Consider the following 18400-nt stretch of genomic DNA (forward strand, 5'->3'; position numbering starts at 1 on the left):
CTTTAAGCGGCACCTCGGTGGCTCAGTCAGTTAGCCGTCTGACTTCGGCTCAGGTCATGATCTCACAGTTCATGGGTTTGAGCCCGGCGTCAGGCTCTGTGCTGACAGCTCAGAGCCTGAAGCCTGTCTCGGATTCTGTGTCTCCCTCTCTCTCTGCTGTTCCCCTCCCTTCTCGCACTCTGTCTTTATCTCTCAAAAATAAATAAACATTAAAAAAATAAAAAAAACAGTCCTTTAAAATATCTATTTTTAATAATCATGATTGTCAAAAGTGTAATCTTACTTTTTCGTAACAAAGCCATGTGTGTTCACGCAGATGAAAGCTGTGACCTGTGGATTAAAGAATAAAACTTTTTGTAAAACAGAATCAACCCCAAAGTCATCATACAATTACTAAGGATCGTGTCTTTGAGTATCTGATATGTGGCAAATTGTGCAATCATTCCTTACTGTTCTGAATCTAGAACTTTGGAAAAAAGTATCTCTTAGATGTATAGGTCAGCCCTTCAAATTAATTTCTCTGGCTGTACGAACAGTCCAAAGGGCCCCCAATAGATAATCTTGCATATTTTCAGCTATCATAATTTCATTCCTTTGATAAGGAAATTTTCACATCTTCAGGGATCCCTTGTGGAAACAGAACTATACCTTACACTAAATTCAACCATGCATTCCATGAGTATCTATTGAGATCCTACTAATAGCCCAGCACTGTGCTATGTACTGAGGATGTACCAATGAACAAATCAGTCCCAGTCCCTACCATCATGGGGCTTTAAATCCTGTGGGGAAAACAGATACTAAAATGTAACAAATAGATTATGGTAAGAGGTATGAAGGAAACAATAGAAGTTCTGGGACACAGATCAGTAGAGGTGAGGAGTGTATCAGGAAGAGAAATCAAGAAAAGCCTCATTGAGAAGATGCTCTTCCAAGAAGAGCAGGAGCCCACGGAGAGAAGGCAGAAGGAAAGACCAAAGTGCAAAGGAAAGGAAACAGCAGGTGTGAAGGCCCTGTGGCTAAAAAGAGCTCTGGGTATTCTAAGTACTGCGAGAAGTTCAGTATGGCTGGAACATAGTGGACTAAACAAGAGACTGGCCAGATGAGGCTGGAGACAAACCGTGTTGTCTATAAAGGAGTTTGGATTTTATTTCATATGCGTGTAGTTCCCTCTATCAGCTTTTGTTTTCATTAAAGTCCCAAAGCAATATTTTCAAACATCTCCACAGATATTCTGATGGTAAAGGAGAGTGGAACTCAAAGTCAGCCATAAGGAGCTCCAAAATATTTACACATTTCTTGAGTTACCTTCAGATTTGTGTAAACTGTCCAAGAACGAAGGGAAAATAATGGCTCCTTTCATTGCTAGCAGAGGTCCCCTCAGGGAGAAAAGTCTTTGTTATTATGAAGTCAGAGACTTCCGTGCATGGATGGGGTGGGCAGGGGTGAGAGCAGGAACATGTGAAATGAGTCTGAGTGAATGATCAACTGGAATCCTGGGGTTGGCAGCAGCCCAAGATTATTACGTGAGAAGGAGAAAGATCCCATAGCAGAGGCTGCCCCTTGCTCATCAGAACATCTGGCCTTGGGGCAGATGCCCCCCAAGGACTTTTCAAGAATTGAGATGCCCAATATTCAGTCCATAGTCTTCCGTCCTGCTCTGCATCTCCTGATCCCCACCCTGTCGCCACTCTGCTTTCCCCCCTGGGTCTAAACACATGTATCAATGTGTTCGGGGGAAATCAAGGAAAGGGATCCGTGTTCCCCATGCCGGACGTGGAGAAGTGGGGAGAGACGCAACTGAGATGAAGTTCTGTGGGGACTCTGAACGTAGGAGAATGTAAGCTGTCAGGAAGTCATGAGGATTTTGGAGGGGATATTGGATGGGGGGAAGGTCAGTCCATTTTACTTGAATCTCCAAACCTATGGCTGCTGGCAGAAATCTTAACTTTTAAAAAAAAATTCCTTTTTTTAAATGTTTATTTTTGAGAGAGAGAGAGAGAGTGTGTGTGTGTGTGAGCAGGGGAAGGGCAGAGAAAGAGGAAGACACAGAATCTGAAGCAGGCTCCAGGCTCTGAGCTGTCAGCACAGAGCCTCACGTAGGGCTTGAACTCACAAACCATGAGATCATGACCTGAGTGCAAGTTAGACGCTTAACCGACTGAGCCACTCAGGCACCCCTTGACTATTTGTGACACACAAGTCTCAAAACTTTGCTAAGCCTACAGACCTCTGTCTAGAATAATGTTTTTTAAAGCTTAAAAAATATATTGTTTTACAAAGAAAACCAATTACAAAATTTTAAAGAAAAGGAAGCCATCAGAACATCGGTGGGAAGGGGGAACCCAAACTTGTGACATAATAAAGTAGCAAGTGTTAGCAAGTGCAAAGGTGCTGTCAGTTGAGGTGATGGTGAGCTTTAAAAAAGTGTGAGGTATCTGTAACCAGTATAATATAATATAAAAACATCTGGGGGGCGCCTGGGGGGCTCAGTTGGTTAAGCATCCTACTTCGGCTCAGGTCACGATCTCGTGGTTCGTGAGTTCGAGCCCCACGTCGGGCTCTGTGCTGACAGCTCAGAGCCTGGAGCCTGCTTCAGATTCTGTGTCTCCCTCTGTCTCTGCCCCTCCCCTACTCGCTCTCTCTCTCTCTCTCTCTCTCTCTCACAAGTAGAAACATTTTAAAAACAAACAAACAAACAAACAAAAAACACATCTGATTTCTGCAGGCGATGATGGCGCAGGTCCTGCGGTAACTTCTGTGACTTGTCGCCTACATTGACAATTGAAGGAAATGCTCACTTCCACTCAGTGGTGAGTGAAAATAAAGTTATGATTTTTCTCTCATCTAAGTACATGAAATCATTTGAAATGTATCCATGGGCACCATGAGGGTCTGTGCACCCCAGGTTGAAGGTTAGAGCCCTGGGCAAGGTAGACTCAGCTGACATCTGGGTTAAGATGACATTTGTGCTGTTTTATCACCTAGAAAAACTGCTGCCCTGGGCACATTTGCCTGGTTTGTCCTGAGGCTTTTCATTCGCCCTGGTTCCCGACATGATGTTCCAGGTGCCAGGCAGGGTGAGAACCCGGTCCCAGGCAAACATCAGAGAGGTGAGGCTGATGCGCAGGGACAGAGGAGTATGGATGGAAAAGCAAGCCCTGGGAGGAAGGCTGGAGGGATGCCGGAGACAGATTTGGGATAAGATTTCCTATCTTGCATTGCCATACACTGTTAAGGGTCATTAAAATGCCCATCCTGGCAATGTCATATAGGCCAATGTTGAAATGTCCTCTGCCTCTATATTGAAGATTACAGAAACTAAAGGAGGGGCCAGGATACAAAACAGAGGGGGACTTTCACTTGATATTCTTTCAAGGCTTATACTGCACGTATTTAATAACCAACATGGCCCTCGGCACCGAACAATTAAAATGGGCCCCAGCTGTAAAAGCTGGAGCAGACCCAACTGATATGTTCTAATAAACAGAAGACTTGGCACCTATAGAATGTTGAATCATGTGCGTGGATTATCTGTTCAAACAAATAGTTAAGTACAGGAGATTCTAAGAGTGTGTGTGTATGTGCACTCACACACATACACACACACACAAAGATGCTACCAGTCCAACTTTTTACACAGAGCACTTGCCTTTGCATGAGACAAATTCTGGGCAAATTCTAAGAGGCCTATCAACCAGACGTATTCCAGGAAAAACATCTTTTTTTTTTTTTTTTAACGTTTATTCATCTTTGAGAGACAGAGACAGAGCATGAGCAGGGGATGGACAGAGAGAGGGGGAAGGCACAGAATCCAAAGCAGGCTCCAGGCTCCGAGCTGTCAGCACAGAGTCTGACGCGGGGATCGAACTCATGAACAGCGAGATCGTGACCTAAACCAAAGTCAGACGCTCAACCGACTAAGCCAACTAGGTGCCCCCAGGAACATCTTTTAACAGAAGAAGCCAACTGCTTCTTCAGAGAATGAATTTTAACACATGCATAAATTCTTATACTAATCACAACAAATGAAATAGAGAATGATTTCAACACCTCCAAAGAATTCTCTTGTGCTATCCTTTTGTAGGTAGACCCTTCCCAACACCTAGCTCCTGGCAATCACCAATCTGCTCTCTTTCCCTATGGTTTTGCCATTTCCAGAATGCCATATAAATGGGGTCATACAGGGTAGCTCAGTCAGTTAAGCGTCTGACTTAATTTTGGCTCAGGTCATGATCTCATGGTTTGTGAGTTCGAGCTCCACATGAGGCTCCACACTGATGGTGTGGAACCTGCTTAGAATTCTCTGTATTCCCCTTTCTCTCTCTCAACAATAAATAAAATTTTTTAAAAAAAGGATCATACAGTACACGACCTTTTGTGACTCTCTTCCTTCACTTAGCATGATATATTTGGGATTCATACTTGTTGTTGAGTGTATCAATAGCTTTCTCCTTTTTATTGTTGAGTAGTATTCCATTGTATGGGTGTACCACAGTCTATCCATTCACCCACAGAAGGACATTGGAGTTATTTCCAGTGTTTTGTTATCGTGAATAAAGCTTTTGTAAACTATTATTTGTAGGTTTCTGTGTGATTTTAAATTTTCACTTCTCAATGGTAAATACTTAGATTACTGGGTCATTGGGTAGATGTGTATTTAACTTTATAAGAAATTTCCTGTTTTCCTTAGTGGTTGGGTCATTCTGCATTCCCGCCAGCCATGTAAAAGAGTCTCAGTTGCTCTGCATTCTCGTCAGCACTTGGTGTTGTATTTTTTTTATTTTAGCTGCTCTAATAAGGCATATTTCACTATGGCTTTAACTTGCACGTCACTAACAATTACTCACGTTGAACATCTTTTTATGTGTTTATTTGCCATCTGTATATGTTTGTGATGGTTAATTTTATGTGTCAACATGACTGGGTCATGAAGTGCCCAGGTATTTGGTCACATATTATTCTGGGTGTTCCTATGAGAATGTTTTTGGATGAGATTAATATTATTTTTTTTTAATGTTTACTCATTCTTGAGAGAGAGCAAGCATGGGAGGGACAGAGAGAGAAGAGGACAGAGAATCTGAAGCTGGTCCTGCACTGATAGCAGAGAGCCCAATGCAGGGGCTCAAACTCACAAACCACAAGATCGTGACCTGAGTCAAAGCTGGATTCTTAACTGACCTGAGCCTATGGATGAGATTAATATTAAAGTGGTATATTAAGTAAAGAAGATTGCGCTCTTTAATGCCGGTAGGCTTCATCTAACAAGTTAAAGTTCTGAATAGAACAAAAATGCTGATCTTGCCCTGAGTTAAGAGAGAAATTCTCCAGCCTGACTGCCTTTAAACTGGGACATTGGCTTTTTCCTACCTTCAGATTCAAATGGAAACACATGCTCTTTCTGGGTCTTGTGCCTGCCGCCATCAGACTGGAGCCACTTCACGGCTCCTCCTGCTTCTCAGCCTTCAGAAGGGGACTGGAGCAATACCACCGGCTGTCCTGAGTCTCTAGTTTGCCACCTTACACTGCAGATCTTGCGTCTGTCGGTCACATAATCACATGAGCCAATTCCTTATAATAAATCTCTTCTACATACATATACATCCTATTGCCTCTGTTTCCCTGAAGAACTCTGGCTAATACAATGGTGAAGTGTCTGCTTAAATCTTTTGCCTAATTTCTTTTTTAAAATTATTTATGTTTTCATTTATTTTTGAGAGACAGAGCATGCGTGGGGGAGGGGCAGAGAGAGAGGGAGACACAGAATCTGAAGCAGGCTCCAGGCTCTGAGCTGTCAGCACAGACCCTGACGTGGAGCTTGAACTCACGAGCCGTGAGATCATGACCTGAGTCGAAGTCAGACACTTCACTGACTGTGAGCCATCCAGGCACCGCTTTTTGCCTAATTTCTGATTGGATCACCGCTTTTCTTACTTTTGAGTTTTGAGAGTTTTTTATATGTTCTGGGGATAAGTCCATTGTTGGATATGTGATTTGAAAAATACTTTCCGCAGGACATGACTTGTCTTTTAATTTTCTTAACAATGAAGTTTGCAGAGCAAAAGTTTTTAATTTCGATAATGTCAAATTCATCATTTTTTTTTCTTTTATGGATCATGCTTTTCATGTGATGTCTAAGAACTTTTGGCCTAATCCAAGGCCATGATGAGTTTCCCTTGTGTTTCCTTCTGAGAGTTTTGTAGTTTTATATTTTACATCTACATTTTGAGTTAATTTTTGCATATGGCGTGAGTTGTGGGTTAATTTTTTAGCATATAGAGATCCAGTTGTTCCGGGACCATTTGTTGGGAAGACAGTCCTTTCCACTGAACTAATTATTTTTGTTAAAATTCATTCCAATTTCAGAGTGTCCAAAAGGACACTTGAGATCTGCCAAGGCGTTTGAATCTTGAGGTCTGTGTGTCCCAAAGAAAGGAGAGAGGGCTCAGCCAAAGGTTAGGATTCTCTCCTACGCTTTCTATAACGATTGTAGATCTGGACAGCTGTCAGTGGCTAAAAAGTCAAACATTCCACAATGTTCTCAAAGTAGCACCCTGCTTACACAGAGGCAAAACAAGGGCTGAAACATCATGAAAAAGTGTCAAGTGAACGTTTCCCCAAATTCAAATCTTATCTTTGCACAGTATTCTGGAGTATTTTGTGCTCTGAAATCCAAGGAAGCTAACACACCCTTTTCCTCAAAATGCATGTAACAACTTTGTTTCCTGGCTTTCGCGGTTCACAATTTATCTTTATGGTTATTACAGTACTTTCTATACTCATTAGAATAAGCAGTGGCATAAAGAGAAGCAGAGGATAAAAACATAGGCTTGATGAAGAAAATGAAGTTTAGCTGTTAGAATTTTAGCTTATAAAAATAGATTAGAATTTACTTATGTATTTATATTTATTTTTCAAGTTTATTTTTGAGAGAGGGGGAGGGGCAGTGAGAGAGGGGTACAGAGGATCTGAAATGGGCTCTGTGCTGACAGCAGAGAGCCCGATGCAGGGCTCAAACTCACAAACCATGAGATCATGACCTGAGCGGAAGTCGGACGCTCACGCTCAACTGACTGAGCCACCAGGCGCCCCTAGATTAGAATTTAGATTACAGTTAGATTATAAAATAATTTAGATTATTTTAAAAATTCAGTTCAGCCTAGAAATCTAAAATAAAATTATGTCACATTTATATGTTCATTCCCTTCTTTGTAGCATTTTGCCAATCACCCAGGAGCAGGCAACTGACTTCCCTTATCTTAAAAAAAAAAAAAAAAAAAAAGGTTAATTTGCTATAAATAACAATTTGTGTTGAAAACCCAAAGTTTATTTTAAAATTAAGTTGAGCCTTCTTAATTACGGTTCTTCAAAGGAACTTCTGAACTTGACATTTGACTGGAGGCAGCAGTCAGCAAACGGAATAATAACCTTTAGAAACCAGCAACATGGACAGAGAGAGCCTACGGGAGGCAAGCAAGAAGGGGGGGATGTCCAAGCACCCAGGGTTCCCTCATGAATCAAAGTGTTGTGAGAACTTGTTGGCAGTGATCTTGGGAAACTCTTCAATAGGAATTTGGTTCAAGTCTTTAATTCGCTGTAAAGAACCATCTATAACATCCTTTTAATTTCCCAGGCTCTAGGCTGAACACCCAGGGTGCATGTGCACTGGCCCTTCTCCTCTTCCCCTCTTACGCCTGGGAAAGAATCGCGTCAAAGCAGCACGTTACTTAGGATTCTTTGGATATTGATTTCAGGTACTTTTTATCCACTTATGATTTTTGATGATATGCATTCAGCTAACTCTTTAAGATGATGTAAGCATAGAATGGTCTTTGGCTACAGGCCCCCTCCTCCCCAGTCCATGAACAAAGGCCATCTGGTAGTAGGGGAGAGAGACTGAGGAGAAGGTCAAAAGGATCTGAACTTGAGCCCCTGATGCCAGCTCTTCCCTGGGCAACCCTGTTAGTCAAAACAATACATTTAGTTTCTTGCAAACAAGAGTCCTTACAAATACATTCCCTGTGGCCAGAATCATGTGCACATATGGGGAGAGATTTGCAGGGGCCAGATGACAATAATAGCTACTGTTTATTGCAAGCTTAATGTGCACCCGAATCTGTGCTGACCATTTAGGTATACCATCTCCTTTAATTCTTACACATTTCAGGTGGATATATTGCTCTCTCCAGATTTCAAATGAGGAAATTGTGACTCAGAGAGGTTCAGTAACTTGCTCAAAATCACACAGCTACTAAAGGGCAGGGCAGGGATTTGAAGTTAGGGCTCTCTGACTTCAGAGCCTATGCTCTTTAACCGCAAGGTGCTGGAGCCCTTCGAGGGCCATTCGGGCTACCCCAGGAAGCAGGTGACGGCACTGTGTGCGGATGGGGTGTCAGTCAAGTTTGGACTTGAGTGCTCGGTTACTGTAACGGCTGAGATCATGCCAGAAGCAGAAAGATCATCCGGCTGGCTCATCTGAGAAGGGGGCTCATCTTTCTCCCATCCAGCATGCTGCCAATTTGAACATCCCTTTAAAACGAAACAAGAGGTTGGGGCGCCTGAGTGGCTCAGTCGGTTAAGCATCCAACTCTTGATCTCGGCTCAGATCGTGATCTCGGGGTTCCTGAGAGGGAGCCCCATGGCGGGCTCTGCATGGAAAGTGTGGAGCCTGCTTGGGATTTCCTCCCTCCCTCTCTCTCTGTCCTTCCCCCGCTCATGTTTTTTCTCTTTCTCTCTCCCTCTCCCTCTCCCTCTCTCAGAATAAATAAGTGAAACAAGAGGCTTCAGGAAACTCGTAGCGGCACATCGAATTGCAAGGCATGGCAGCAGCAAGCCAAGGAGAGAAATTCCTGAAGCAGATTCTTGTAGGAAACTTTTGAGCAGCTTTTAGTATAGAAGGCAGGAGTGGAGTCTTTGAGAAGCATGTACTTCCAAAAGAAAGCCTGTTTTATTAAAAATTTTTAAATATGAAATTGTAAAGATTGGCATCCTTTCCCTCTTCGCAATTTAATCTCATGTCTGATGGTGGCACTTTCTGTGTAAGCTGCTGTGAATTGGTGTTTCTGGTGCTTGCAGTCAAAAGCATTCTAAGAGATCAAGTAGGTGCTCACGAAACATTTGCCGCTCCTAAAAATGAGCCGATTACGTGGATTTGGTAGGGGCATCAGAGTTGTAAAGAGGTAGAAAACTGATGGGAGGAAGTTCAGGGGCTCGGGATTCAGGGAACAGCTGGGGAGCATCCTAAGACCCCGTAGAATAGGAGGCAGAGACCTGGGGCCCAGAGAAACTGGCATGTTTGGGGGCAGAGCATCATCTTGTGGGTCAACACGGTCCCTGTGTGTGAAGAAATGCACCAAAGGACTCATTCCCGTGCTGCAGAGGCCCGGGTGCGTGGGAGATACATCACCTGTCGGCTCTCTCTCCTTTACACATGTCCTGTCCTGTGCACATCCTGTCCTGGGCACAGCCCGCAAGGCTCCACACTCCCCTGCTTGTCCGCAACCTTTCTTTGCTTTTTTGTTTGGTTTTGTTTTTTGGGTTTTTTTAACGTTTATTTTTGGGAGAGACAGAGTGCGAGTAGGGGAGGGGCAGAGAGAGAGAGGGAGACACAGAATCCGAAGCAGGCTCCAGGCTCCGAGCTGTCAGCACAGAGCCCGAGGCGGGGCTCGAACTCACAAACTGTGAGATCCTGACCTGAGCCGAAGTCGGAGGCTCAACCGACCAAGCCCCCCAGGCACCCTGTGTGGGACCTTTCTGACGGCTCATCCTCGGTCTCTTTTGCTGGTTCCCCCTATTGCCTGAGCTTCTAAATGTTGGAATGCCTCAGGACTCCGTGTTTGATTTCTTCTCGCTCTCAACTCCCTCCTTAGGAGGCCTCATCCCGTCTCACGGCTTTAAATCCCATTACATGCTGCCAGCTCCCAAAGGACTGTCTACGGCCCCAACCCGTCCTGTGGACCCCGACTCCTAAAATGCACTGCCCATGGGGCACATCCACGTGGGGACGTCCACCTGTCCGAAACCGAGCTCCTGATATCCACACCCCCAAATGTGTACCACCCCTAATCTTCTCCAACTCCGTTAACGGAAAGTTCATTTTTCTAATTGCCCCAGCAAAAATAAACTTGCTGTTATCCTTGAGCCCTCGCTGTTGGTCACTCCGCCCATACAGACAGCGACAAGTCCTGTCAGTCCTACCTTCAAAATATACCCAGAATTTTTGCCCCCGGCAGTGCCTCCACTGTGGCCCAATCACCATCACCCTTTGACTGAATTGCTCGGCTTTTGTTTCCTTTTAGCTGATTTTCGACAAAGCATCCAGAGTGAGCCTATTAAGATAGGAGTCGGGTTGCGAGGCACCTGGGTGGCTCAGGTGGTTGAGCGTCTGACTCTTGGTTTTGGCTCAGGTCATGGTCTCACAGTTTGTGGCTTCAAGCCCCGTATCAGGCTCTGCCCTCTCAGCACGGAGGCTGCTTGGGATTCCCCGTCTCTCTCATTCTCTCAATAAATAAATAAATAAATAAATAAATAAATAAATAAATAAATAAATAAATAAATAAAAATAAACTTAAAAAAAAAATAGGAGTCAGGTTATGTCATTTTCTGTTCAAAACCCTCCAAGGCCTCCTGTCTCCTTCAGAGCAAAAAATCCAAGTCCTTATAACCTCCTCCAAGATATCACATGATCACACCGGCCTCCTTGCCAGACATTCTCCTGCCTCAAAACCTTTACACATGCTGTTCCCTCCACCTGGAATGCTGTTCCCTCCACCTGGAATGCTATTGTTGCCACCTGGAACACTCCTCCCAGATATCCATGTGGCTAGCTCCTTCATGTCCCTCAGAGTCTTCATCAAAAGCTCCTCACCCCAGCCATACATGTATCACTTCCCCTCAGCAGCCGCCTGTGTCATCACTGGTTTATCGTCCGGCCTCCCGAAGACAGATTATAAGCTCCGCGAAGGCAGGAAATGCCTGATTGTGCACTGGCATGGGTCTCGCACAAGTGCCCGGCACTATAAACCCTCAAAACCACTTCTAGACTGAAGAGAGGAACGTGGCCCCTCCCCTCCGGAGCTGCACAAGCACCCCGAACCCCATCTGTTCACCACTGAAATCGGTGTCCCCCCACCCCCCAGAAGTCCTCTTCTGCTGAGCTCTGGGCATCCCCTTCACCTCCTCCCTGATGGCTCATTCACTCCACCAACGCCTACAGTTCCAACCCCTAAAAGGTTCTTAGCCCATCCCTTTTCTGCTCTGCCTCGTCTTACCCACTCATCGACTCTGCAATCACCTGCCACCTGGCCTTCGTGCCTCCAGAATTTCTGCCCCCTGCCCTTCCGCAATCTATCACCGGTATAACATAGTGACTCTTTTTGTTGTTTGCTAATCACATTAAATTAATTTTACATGCAGTTTGAGTACCTTTATTTTTTAAATGTTTAGTTTTGAAAGGTGGGGAAGAGAGGGGGAGGGACAGAGAGGGAGGAGGACAGAGAGAGGGGGACAGAGGATCTGAAGCAGGCTCTGTGCTGACAGCAGCAAGCCCGATGAGGGGCTCGAACTCACGAACTACAAGATCGTGACCTGAGCCGAAGTCAGACGCTTGACCAACTGGGCCACCCAGGTGTCCCACACAGCACCTTTAATTTTTTGGTCGACTTTCCTTTTCTTCTTATTACCTGAGACATCCAAGTCTACCAAAAAGTTGAAAGAATGAATCTTAGCACTCACATACCTTCTATCAGATTCATCAATTGCTAACTTGTTGCCATATTTACTTTCTTTCTTATTTCTCTCTCATATATAGGGCAGACACCATGACGCTTGACCTCTAAATATCTCAGCATGCATCTCTCAAAAACAAAGGCGTCCTCCTACATAACTACAACACCATCATCACCTCCAGGAACAAGAACATTAATGTAATAACATCTTATAAATAATTCATATTCGCATTTCTCCCATTATTGTGACATCATCTTTTATAGTTTGCTTGTCATATCCTTAGTTTCTTTTACTCTTAATCAATCTTCCCCCACCCACACTGCCTTTTTATTTTTCATGACCTAAATTTTTTTTTTTTTTTGAAGAAATCAAGTTCAGTTGTCTTGTAGAATTCTTTTGCCTGACTTAAAACTCAACTCAGATTGGGGCACCTGGGTGGCTCAGTCGGTTATGTGCCTGACTCGATTTCGGCTCAGGTCATGATCTCACAGTTAATGAGTTCAAGCCCCATGTCGGACTCTGCACGGACAGCACAGAGAATTGCTTGGGATTCTCTGTCTCCCTCTCTCTCTGCCCCTCCCCGGCTCATGCTTGCTCTCTCTCTCTCTCTCTCTCTCTCTCTCTTTTAAAAATAAATAAATAAAGTAAAAAAAAAAAATTAAATACAACTCTGAATGTCCCTGTCCTGCCTAAAGCCCTTCACTGGAAATCCACTACTGGAAGGTTAAGGTTGGACTTTAAGATGTCCATAGGTCCTCCGTGCCATGACTTCTGTCCAAGCTGAACTGTTTGAGGCTTTGTCTCCAGCCATCCACTGTCCTCCACACCCAGTCGATGTTTTCCTTGTCTCTGAACTTCAGTTCATGCAGTCCCTTCTGCCTTAAATGCCCTTTCTCCTCTTTTCCCCAGTAGATTGTTACTTATTTGTTAAAAACTCAATGCAGGCATCACCTCCTTCAGGAAGTCTTACTTGATTACCCTGTCTGGCTGCTCCCCTGATCTTCGTTCCTGTCCCTATCCCTGCACTCAGAGCTGTTCTAATATTATGAGTGTGCCTGTCTCCTCCACTAGACTGTGAGGTGACTGAGGACAGGCACTGTGGCTTGCCCGCCTCTGTGTGCCTCAACAAATGTGTGTGGAATGAATGAGTGACAAACAGGAGAGAGGAAGAAAGGGAAAGGGGCTCTTGCCCTGTTCTTCAATCCCAGGAAGAAAGGGGGCAGCATACCTTTACTAAGGAAAAAAGCCAGAAGGAAGGGACTGTGGATCTAGTCGAGGAATGAAAGCAGAGGGCTCTGGTCTTCTTACCAGCCTTTTACCCACCGTCAAAACAACAAGCCCTAGGAATTGTGTCCCCTGGTCCTTTGTAAGCTTTCCTAGGCTGAGTGACTTTCTGTGTTGTGGTTTCTCTGCAGCAGTAGATAGCCAAGCCTTTGGCATTAAGGAGTCTGTGGGCTTGTCCTCAAGACAGGAAGGAAGATGGAGCCACACAGCCAGTGTTGGAGAGAAGAATCCCTGGGCAGGGGACGGGATGGCGGCACATTCAAAGGGCGGAGGAAAAAGGCCAAGGTCCTGGGGCCTGGGACTAGGAAGAAAAGGAGAGTTTAGGGAATGGGTCTGGACCTGAGAAATGTCTGTTAAGTTTAAAAATGGGCACCTGAAGGGCGCCTGGGTGGCTCAGTCCAACTTCGGCTCAGCTCATGATCTCATGGTCTGTGGGTTCAAGCCCCACGTCGGGCTCTGTGCTGACAGCTTGGATCCTGGAGCCTGCTTCAGATTGTGTGTCTCCCTCTCCGCCCCTCCCCTGCTCACGCTCTATCTCTCAAAAATAAATAAACATTTTTTGGGGGTGCCTGGGTGGCTCAGTCGGTTAAGCATCCGACTTCAGCTCAGGTTGTGATCTCCCAGTTCCTGGGTTCGAGCCCCGCATCGGGCTCTGTGCTGACAGCTCAGAGCCTGGAACCTGCTTCGGATTCTGTGTCTCCATCTCTCTCTGCCCCTCCCCTGCTCACGCTCTATCTCTCAAAAATAAATAAACATTTTTTGGGGGGGGGGGCGTCTGGGTGGCTCAGTCGATTAAACATCCGACTTCGGCCCAGGTCAGGATCTCACAGTTCCTGGGTTCGAGCCCCGCGTTGGGCTCTGTGCTGACAGCTCGGAGCCTGGAGCCTGCTTCCGATTCTGTGTCTCCCTCTCTCTCTGCCCCTCCCCTGCTCATGCTCTGTCTGTCTCAGAAATAAATATTGAAAAAAAATTTTAATAAAATTTAAAAAAATAATAAAAATGGGCCCCTGAAGACCTTTCACAGGGAGCTATTTTACCAGATGCCAAAGAGTTTGGGCCCATGGCCAAATCTGGAAAGAATGTTTTAAGACCTGGCAGTAGCTAAGTGACTGAGCTCTGCCTTGGAAGAAAAGGCAAAAGTGGGAAGGACTCCAGAAATACATTTCAAAAATCAGAGCCCCTAAGTGTTATTCTACATGCCGGCTCTAATCAGTTGGTAAGGACTTTCAGTATTGCTAAATTGAGAAGGAATCTAAAGCCATCACCAGAAAAGAAAGAAAAAGAAAGTAAAAGAAAGAAAGAAAAAGAAAGGAAAGAACATGGAAACCAGAAGGAAAGGTAAAAGAGGGGGGCTCCTTCAAGTTACTGTTGAGTGGTTTAAATCTGGCAGGGCACCTACCTGGGTGGAAATATCACAGGCTTTGTTGCCCCACTCCTTAGCGATGCAATCCTGGGCAATTTACAAAACCTCATGAGCACATTGGGGCTGCGCTGCAGATTTAATTAAATAGCCTATAGTAATAATAGGTAACACTCACACAACAGCCTTTACATATGTTCATTAATTCAGTCCTCACAACGACCCGTAAAGCGATTATCAACCACGAGGAGACTAAAGTTCAGGGAGGGTGATACAATTAACGAGCTGCAGAGCCCAGGCAGTCTGGCTCTGAGCTCACATTCCTAACCATCTTCAGAGCCGACGCTTTCCATTGCTGATTGCAATCATCCTGGGTCAAGCAACTGACGTAAGCTCCGTGATTTAACTTCACCCCATGGGACCTTCACCCCTGGGGGTCACGCGTGGCATAAAGCAACCAGTAGAGCACTTCGCCTCAACCCATGCCACCTACAGAGCCACGAACAGGACAAGAGCAGGGATTCACCTGAAGAAAAGGGAAAGGACAGCATCGGGACTCAGGAATTTGGCCTCTGACAAAACATCTCTGGCCTCTTTACTTGTTTGCTCTAGCATGAAAGGTTCACTCAAGATGGACCCAAAGACAGGGGAGCCAGAGGGGACAGGGTGCAGTGCGTGGAGGGTCTGTTCTGCTTTCTCCTGTGTTGGAACGATGCATTCTTGCACAAAATGGCCTTAGGGCAGGTGTCCCCAACCTCTGGCTTCTGTGCCAAATCCTGCCCATTACTGTTTTTTTGTTTTGTTTTGTTTTTTGGGGGGCTTTTTGTAAATAAAGTCTTCTTGGAAGATAGGCAGGTTTATTCTTTAATGTGTTGTCTAAGGCCAGTCTCACACGACAACAGCAGATCTGCGTAGGCGCAATGCAGACCGTGAGGCTTACGTGGCCACCTCTCCGGCCCTTTGCAGAAAAACTGCTGATCCCAGCTGGCCGCTTCAGGTCAGATTTTCTAGATATCAATATGGCACAGGCGATCGAGCTCATGTCCTGACCTAGAGAAGGAAGGACACCACGTCGGCTTGGGTGTTTGCCAGGGGAGGTGTGAAGGAGGAAGTCCGTCTACAAGGGGAGCTGAAGTGAAAACAAACGGGGCCAGAGGAGGATATTGCAGAGTGTGCTCTGAGAAGCGCTAATCAATGTTATGTGGTAAAATGGTTCGGGGGTCAACTGGGAACTTCTGTGTCAAACAACCTTAGGCAGATCTCTCTACTGCAGGACTTCTCAGGACCTTTAAAATGCCACTTTGCCTTGGGATTTCTCAGAGTGTGATATGGTTCACCGAACGCATCTTCCCTATGGGACTATGTTCTTCAGAACATTCTTTGGGAAATGCTGAAATAAAAGAAGTATTTAGTATCGTGCTCCCTGGCAATGAGAAATGAAAAGTATGAGAACCGTGGCTTAATGAGCTGTGCTTCTCTCGGGAAGGAAAGAGAACAAAGGAGAAATAAAAAGAGCCAGGGTGAAAAAAAAGAAAAAAGAGAAGAAAAGAAAGAGAGGTGTTTGAAGGGAGGAAGGAAGAAAGTAGGACCCTGGAGAAACAACATGAGGAAGTGAGGAACACTTGGGAGACTGATCTATCAGAGGGAACAATCTGCCAAATGCTGGGCTGCCACCCAACACAGGACGCGTGGTCACTTCGTCATCACCACGGTCATCATCAGCACCACCCGAGAAGCTAACCTTCCCTGAGGCCTCACTACTCTGCAGATGCTGTGTTACGTCCTTTAGACACACGATGTCACTTAATTCCCATTTTCCAGATGAGGAAATAGAGGCACAGACAAGTAACTACTCCGAGTCAAAGCTTATAAAGCTTGTTAAGTGGCAACGTGCAGATTTGACTCTGTGACCTGGAGCCAGAGCCCGTGGTCTCCCTGCTGCCCTGCCCCACATGTACCTGCATTCGACGCAGGGCTGGAGTCCACTGTGCAACTCAAAATGCATCCTACATAGAAATGTGAAACCCAAAATGCGTCCTACACAGAAATGTGCAACCCAAAATGGATGCTGCACAGAAATGCAATGTGAAGACACGTGGAGGAAAAGACAAAACAAACCAGCCAATGTCACTTTGGATATTTAACGACACGGGGCCAAACAATTAGAAGACTAGCACCATGTTTTAGATAGCATCATGTTTTCTTCCTCTCTCTCTCTTCTTACTCTTGTGTTAACTATTCCTTTTTTCTTATAATTAAAATTTTTTTTCATGTTTATTTATCTATTTTGAGAGAGAGAGAGAGAGAGAGAGAGAGAGAGAGAGAGTGTGTGTGTGTGTGTGTGTGCGTGTGTGTGCTTGGGGGAAAGGCAAAGAGAGAATCCCAAGCAGGCTCCACACTGTCAGCGCAGAACCCGATGCGGGATTCGATCTCAGGAACCATGAGATCGTGACCTGAGCCAAAAGCAGATGCTTTGCCAAATGAGCCACCCAGGCATCCCCTTAACTATTCCTCCTTAACTGATATCATAAGTTGCATATCAGCCTATATCAGGCTTATCCAATGTGTACATTCATTCGTAAAGTGAGCACAAGACAGTTTTTGAATGTTAAAAAAGCATTTTGAACCCAAACACTATGATTACTGCATTTATAAATAAGCCTCACTTAGACTTCCACAACTACCAATTCCTTTTTTAGAATGGGGGACCTATGAATAGCTTCCTATGACAGCTTCTGAAAATGTGAATCACAGCTCATTTAAATCTTTTGTGGCTCAGGGGCGCCTGGGTGGCTCATTAGGCGAAACATCCGACTTGGGCTCAAGTCATGATTTCACAGTTTGTGGGTTCGAGCCCCGGGTCGGGCTCTGTGCTGACAGCTCAGAGCCTGGAGCCTGCTTCAGATTCTGTGTCTCCCTCGCTCTCTGCCCCTCCCCCACTCTCACTCTGTCTCTATCTCAAAAAATAAATAATAAACATTAAAAAAATATATTTTGAAATCTTTTGTGGCCAGAAATGTACCTGCATTTAAATACTAGCATTTATCCCGTCCTACCTAACCACTGATTGCCATGCTTAAAATACGATGAAAATAGTAAATCACACTGGACAAGGGGGTTCAACCCAGGTCTGGATAAAAACAGTCCAGCCAGCATGTGAACAACTTGCACACTGAGTATCCTGGACTTGCTGCAATAGCAGAAAAAAAAAAAAAAAGAAAGAAAGAAAGAAAGAAAGAAAGAAAGAAAGAAAGAAAGAAAGAAAAAGAAAGAAAAAGAAAAAAAAGGAAAGAAAAGAAAAAGTTCCCTCTGCATGCTACAAACATTGGCTGGGAGCTCCTGTAAGCAAAGTTCTCGTGGGACAGGCCACCTCTGATTTACGTCCTTGAGTCTATAGCGAAATAAAGGGCCGCTGCAGGCCGGCCAGGCTGCAATGGAGAGGCCGCCGCGCGGCTTGCCAGTTTCTGTTTACCTGGTGAACGGTGAGGGCAGGCTGCGGGCGCCTCGGTCCAGAAGAGCTGCAGGGCAGAGCGTTCCGCTCGCGGCTGGCCCCCGGGCTGCTTCAGCTGCTGCTAACATCCCATTGGAAAACCCAAAGCGCTGAGAGCCCCGAGGCCAATATTACGTTTCCAAGAGAGGATGCCTGCCCCTGCCCCCAGCACCCCCCCCCCCTTTGCTTGCGTTGACTTTGGAGCGGCTCGGGTTTCTTCCACCCCTGCGCGAAGCAGCTGGGAATCGGGGCGTTGCGCTGGCTGCGGGGTGAGGCGGCCCCTGAAACCACTTCCAGATGTGCTTGGCAGGCCGGCTCTTCGCCTGGCCCGGGCTTCCTCTCGCATCCTCCTCCGGCAATCTGCGTGCAAATCGTTCGAAAACAAGGCAGTGCTGGAGGAAACGATTCAAAACTGGAGAAGAGCAGACTCTTGGAGGGTGAATTTCCACCACACGATGGGTCTAAGGTAAACTTTGCAAGAGCAGACGTGGAAGAATTAAGTTCACACTGATTTTAAGACTATCTTCACAGCCACTGGT

General features: G+C 45.5%; 1 protein-coding gene across 1 annotated transcript in view; it reads right to left on the reverse strand.

Annotated features, from left to right (window-relative positions):
- The window catches only part of GLT8D2 (glycosyltransferase 8 domain containing 2), a 43868-nt gene extending 25845 nt beyond the window's left edge, over positions 1-18023 (reverse strand). The window contains exons 1-2 of the mRNA XM_030320406.1: positions 17844-18023; positions 284-330 (exon numbers count right to left, since the gene is read on the reverse strand). Coding sequence (XP_030176266.1) covers positions 284-302 — 19 coding nt within the window. The 5' untranslated portion in view covers positions 303-330; positions 17844-18023. The remainder of the gene's footprint in view (positions 1-283; positions 331-17843) is intronic.
- Between the last annotated feature and the right edge of the window lie 377 nt (positions 18024-18400).

The sequence above is a fragment of the Lynx canadensis genome, chromosome B4, assembly GCF_007474595.2.
Source record: "Lynx canadensis isolate LIC74 chromosome B4, mLynCan4.pri.v2, whole genome shotgun sequence".
Lineage (NCBI taxonomy): Eukaryota > Metazoa > Chordata > Mammalia > Carnivora > Felidae > Lynx > Lynx canadensis.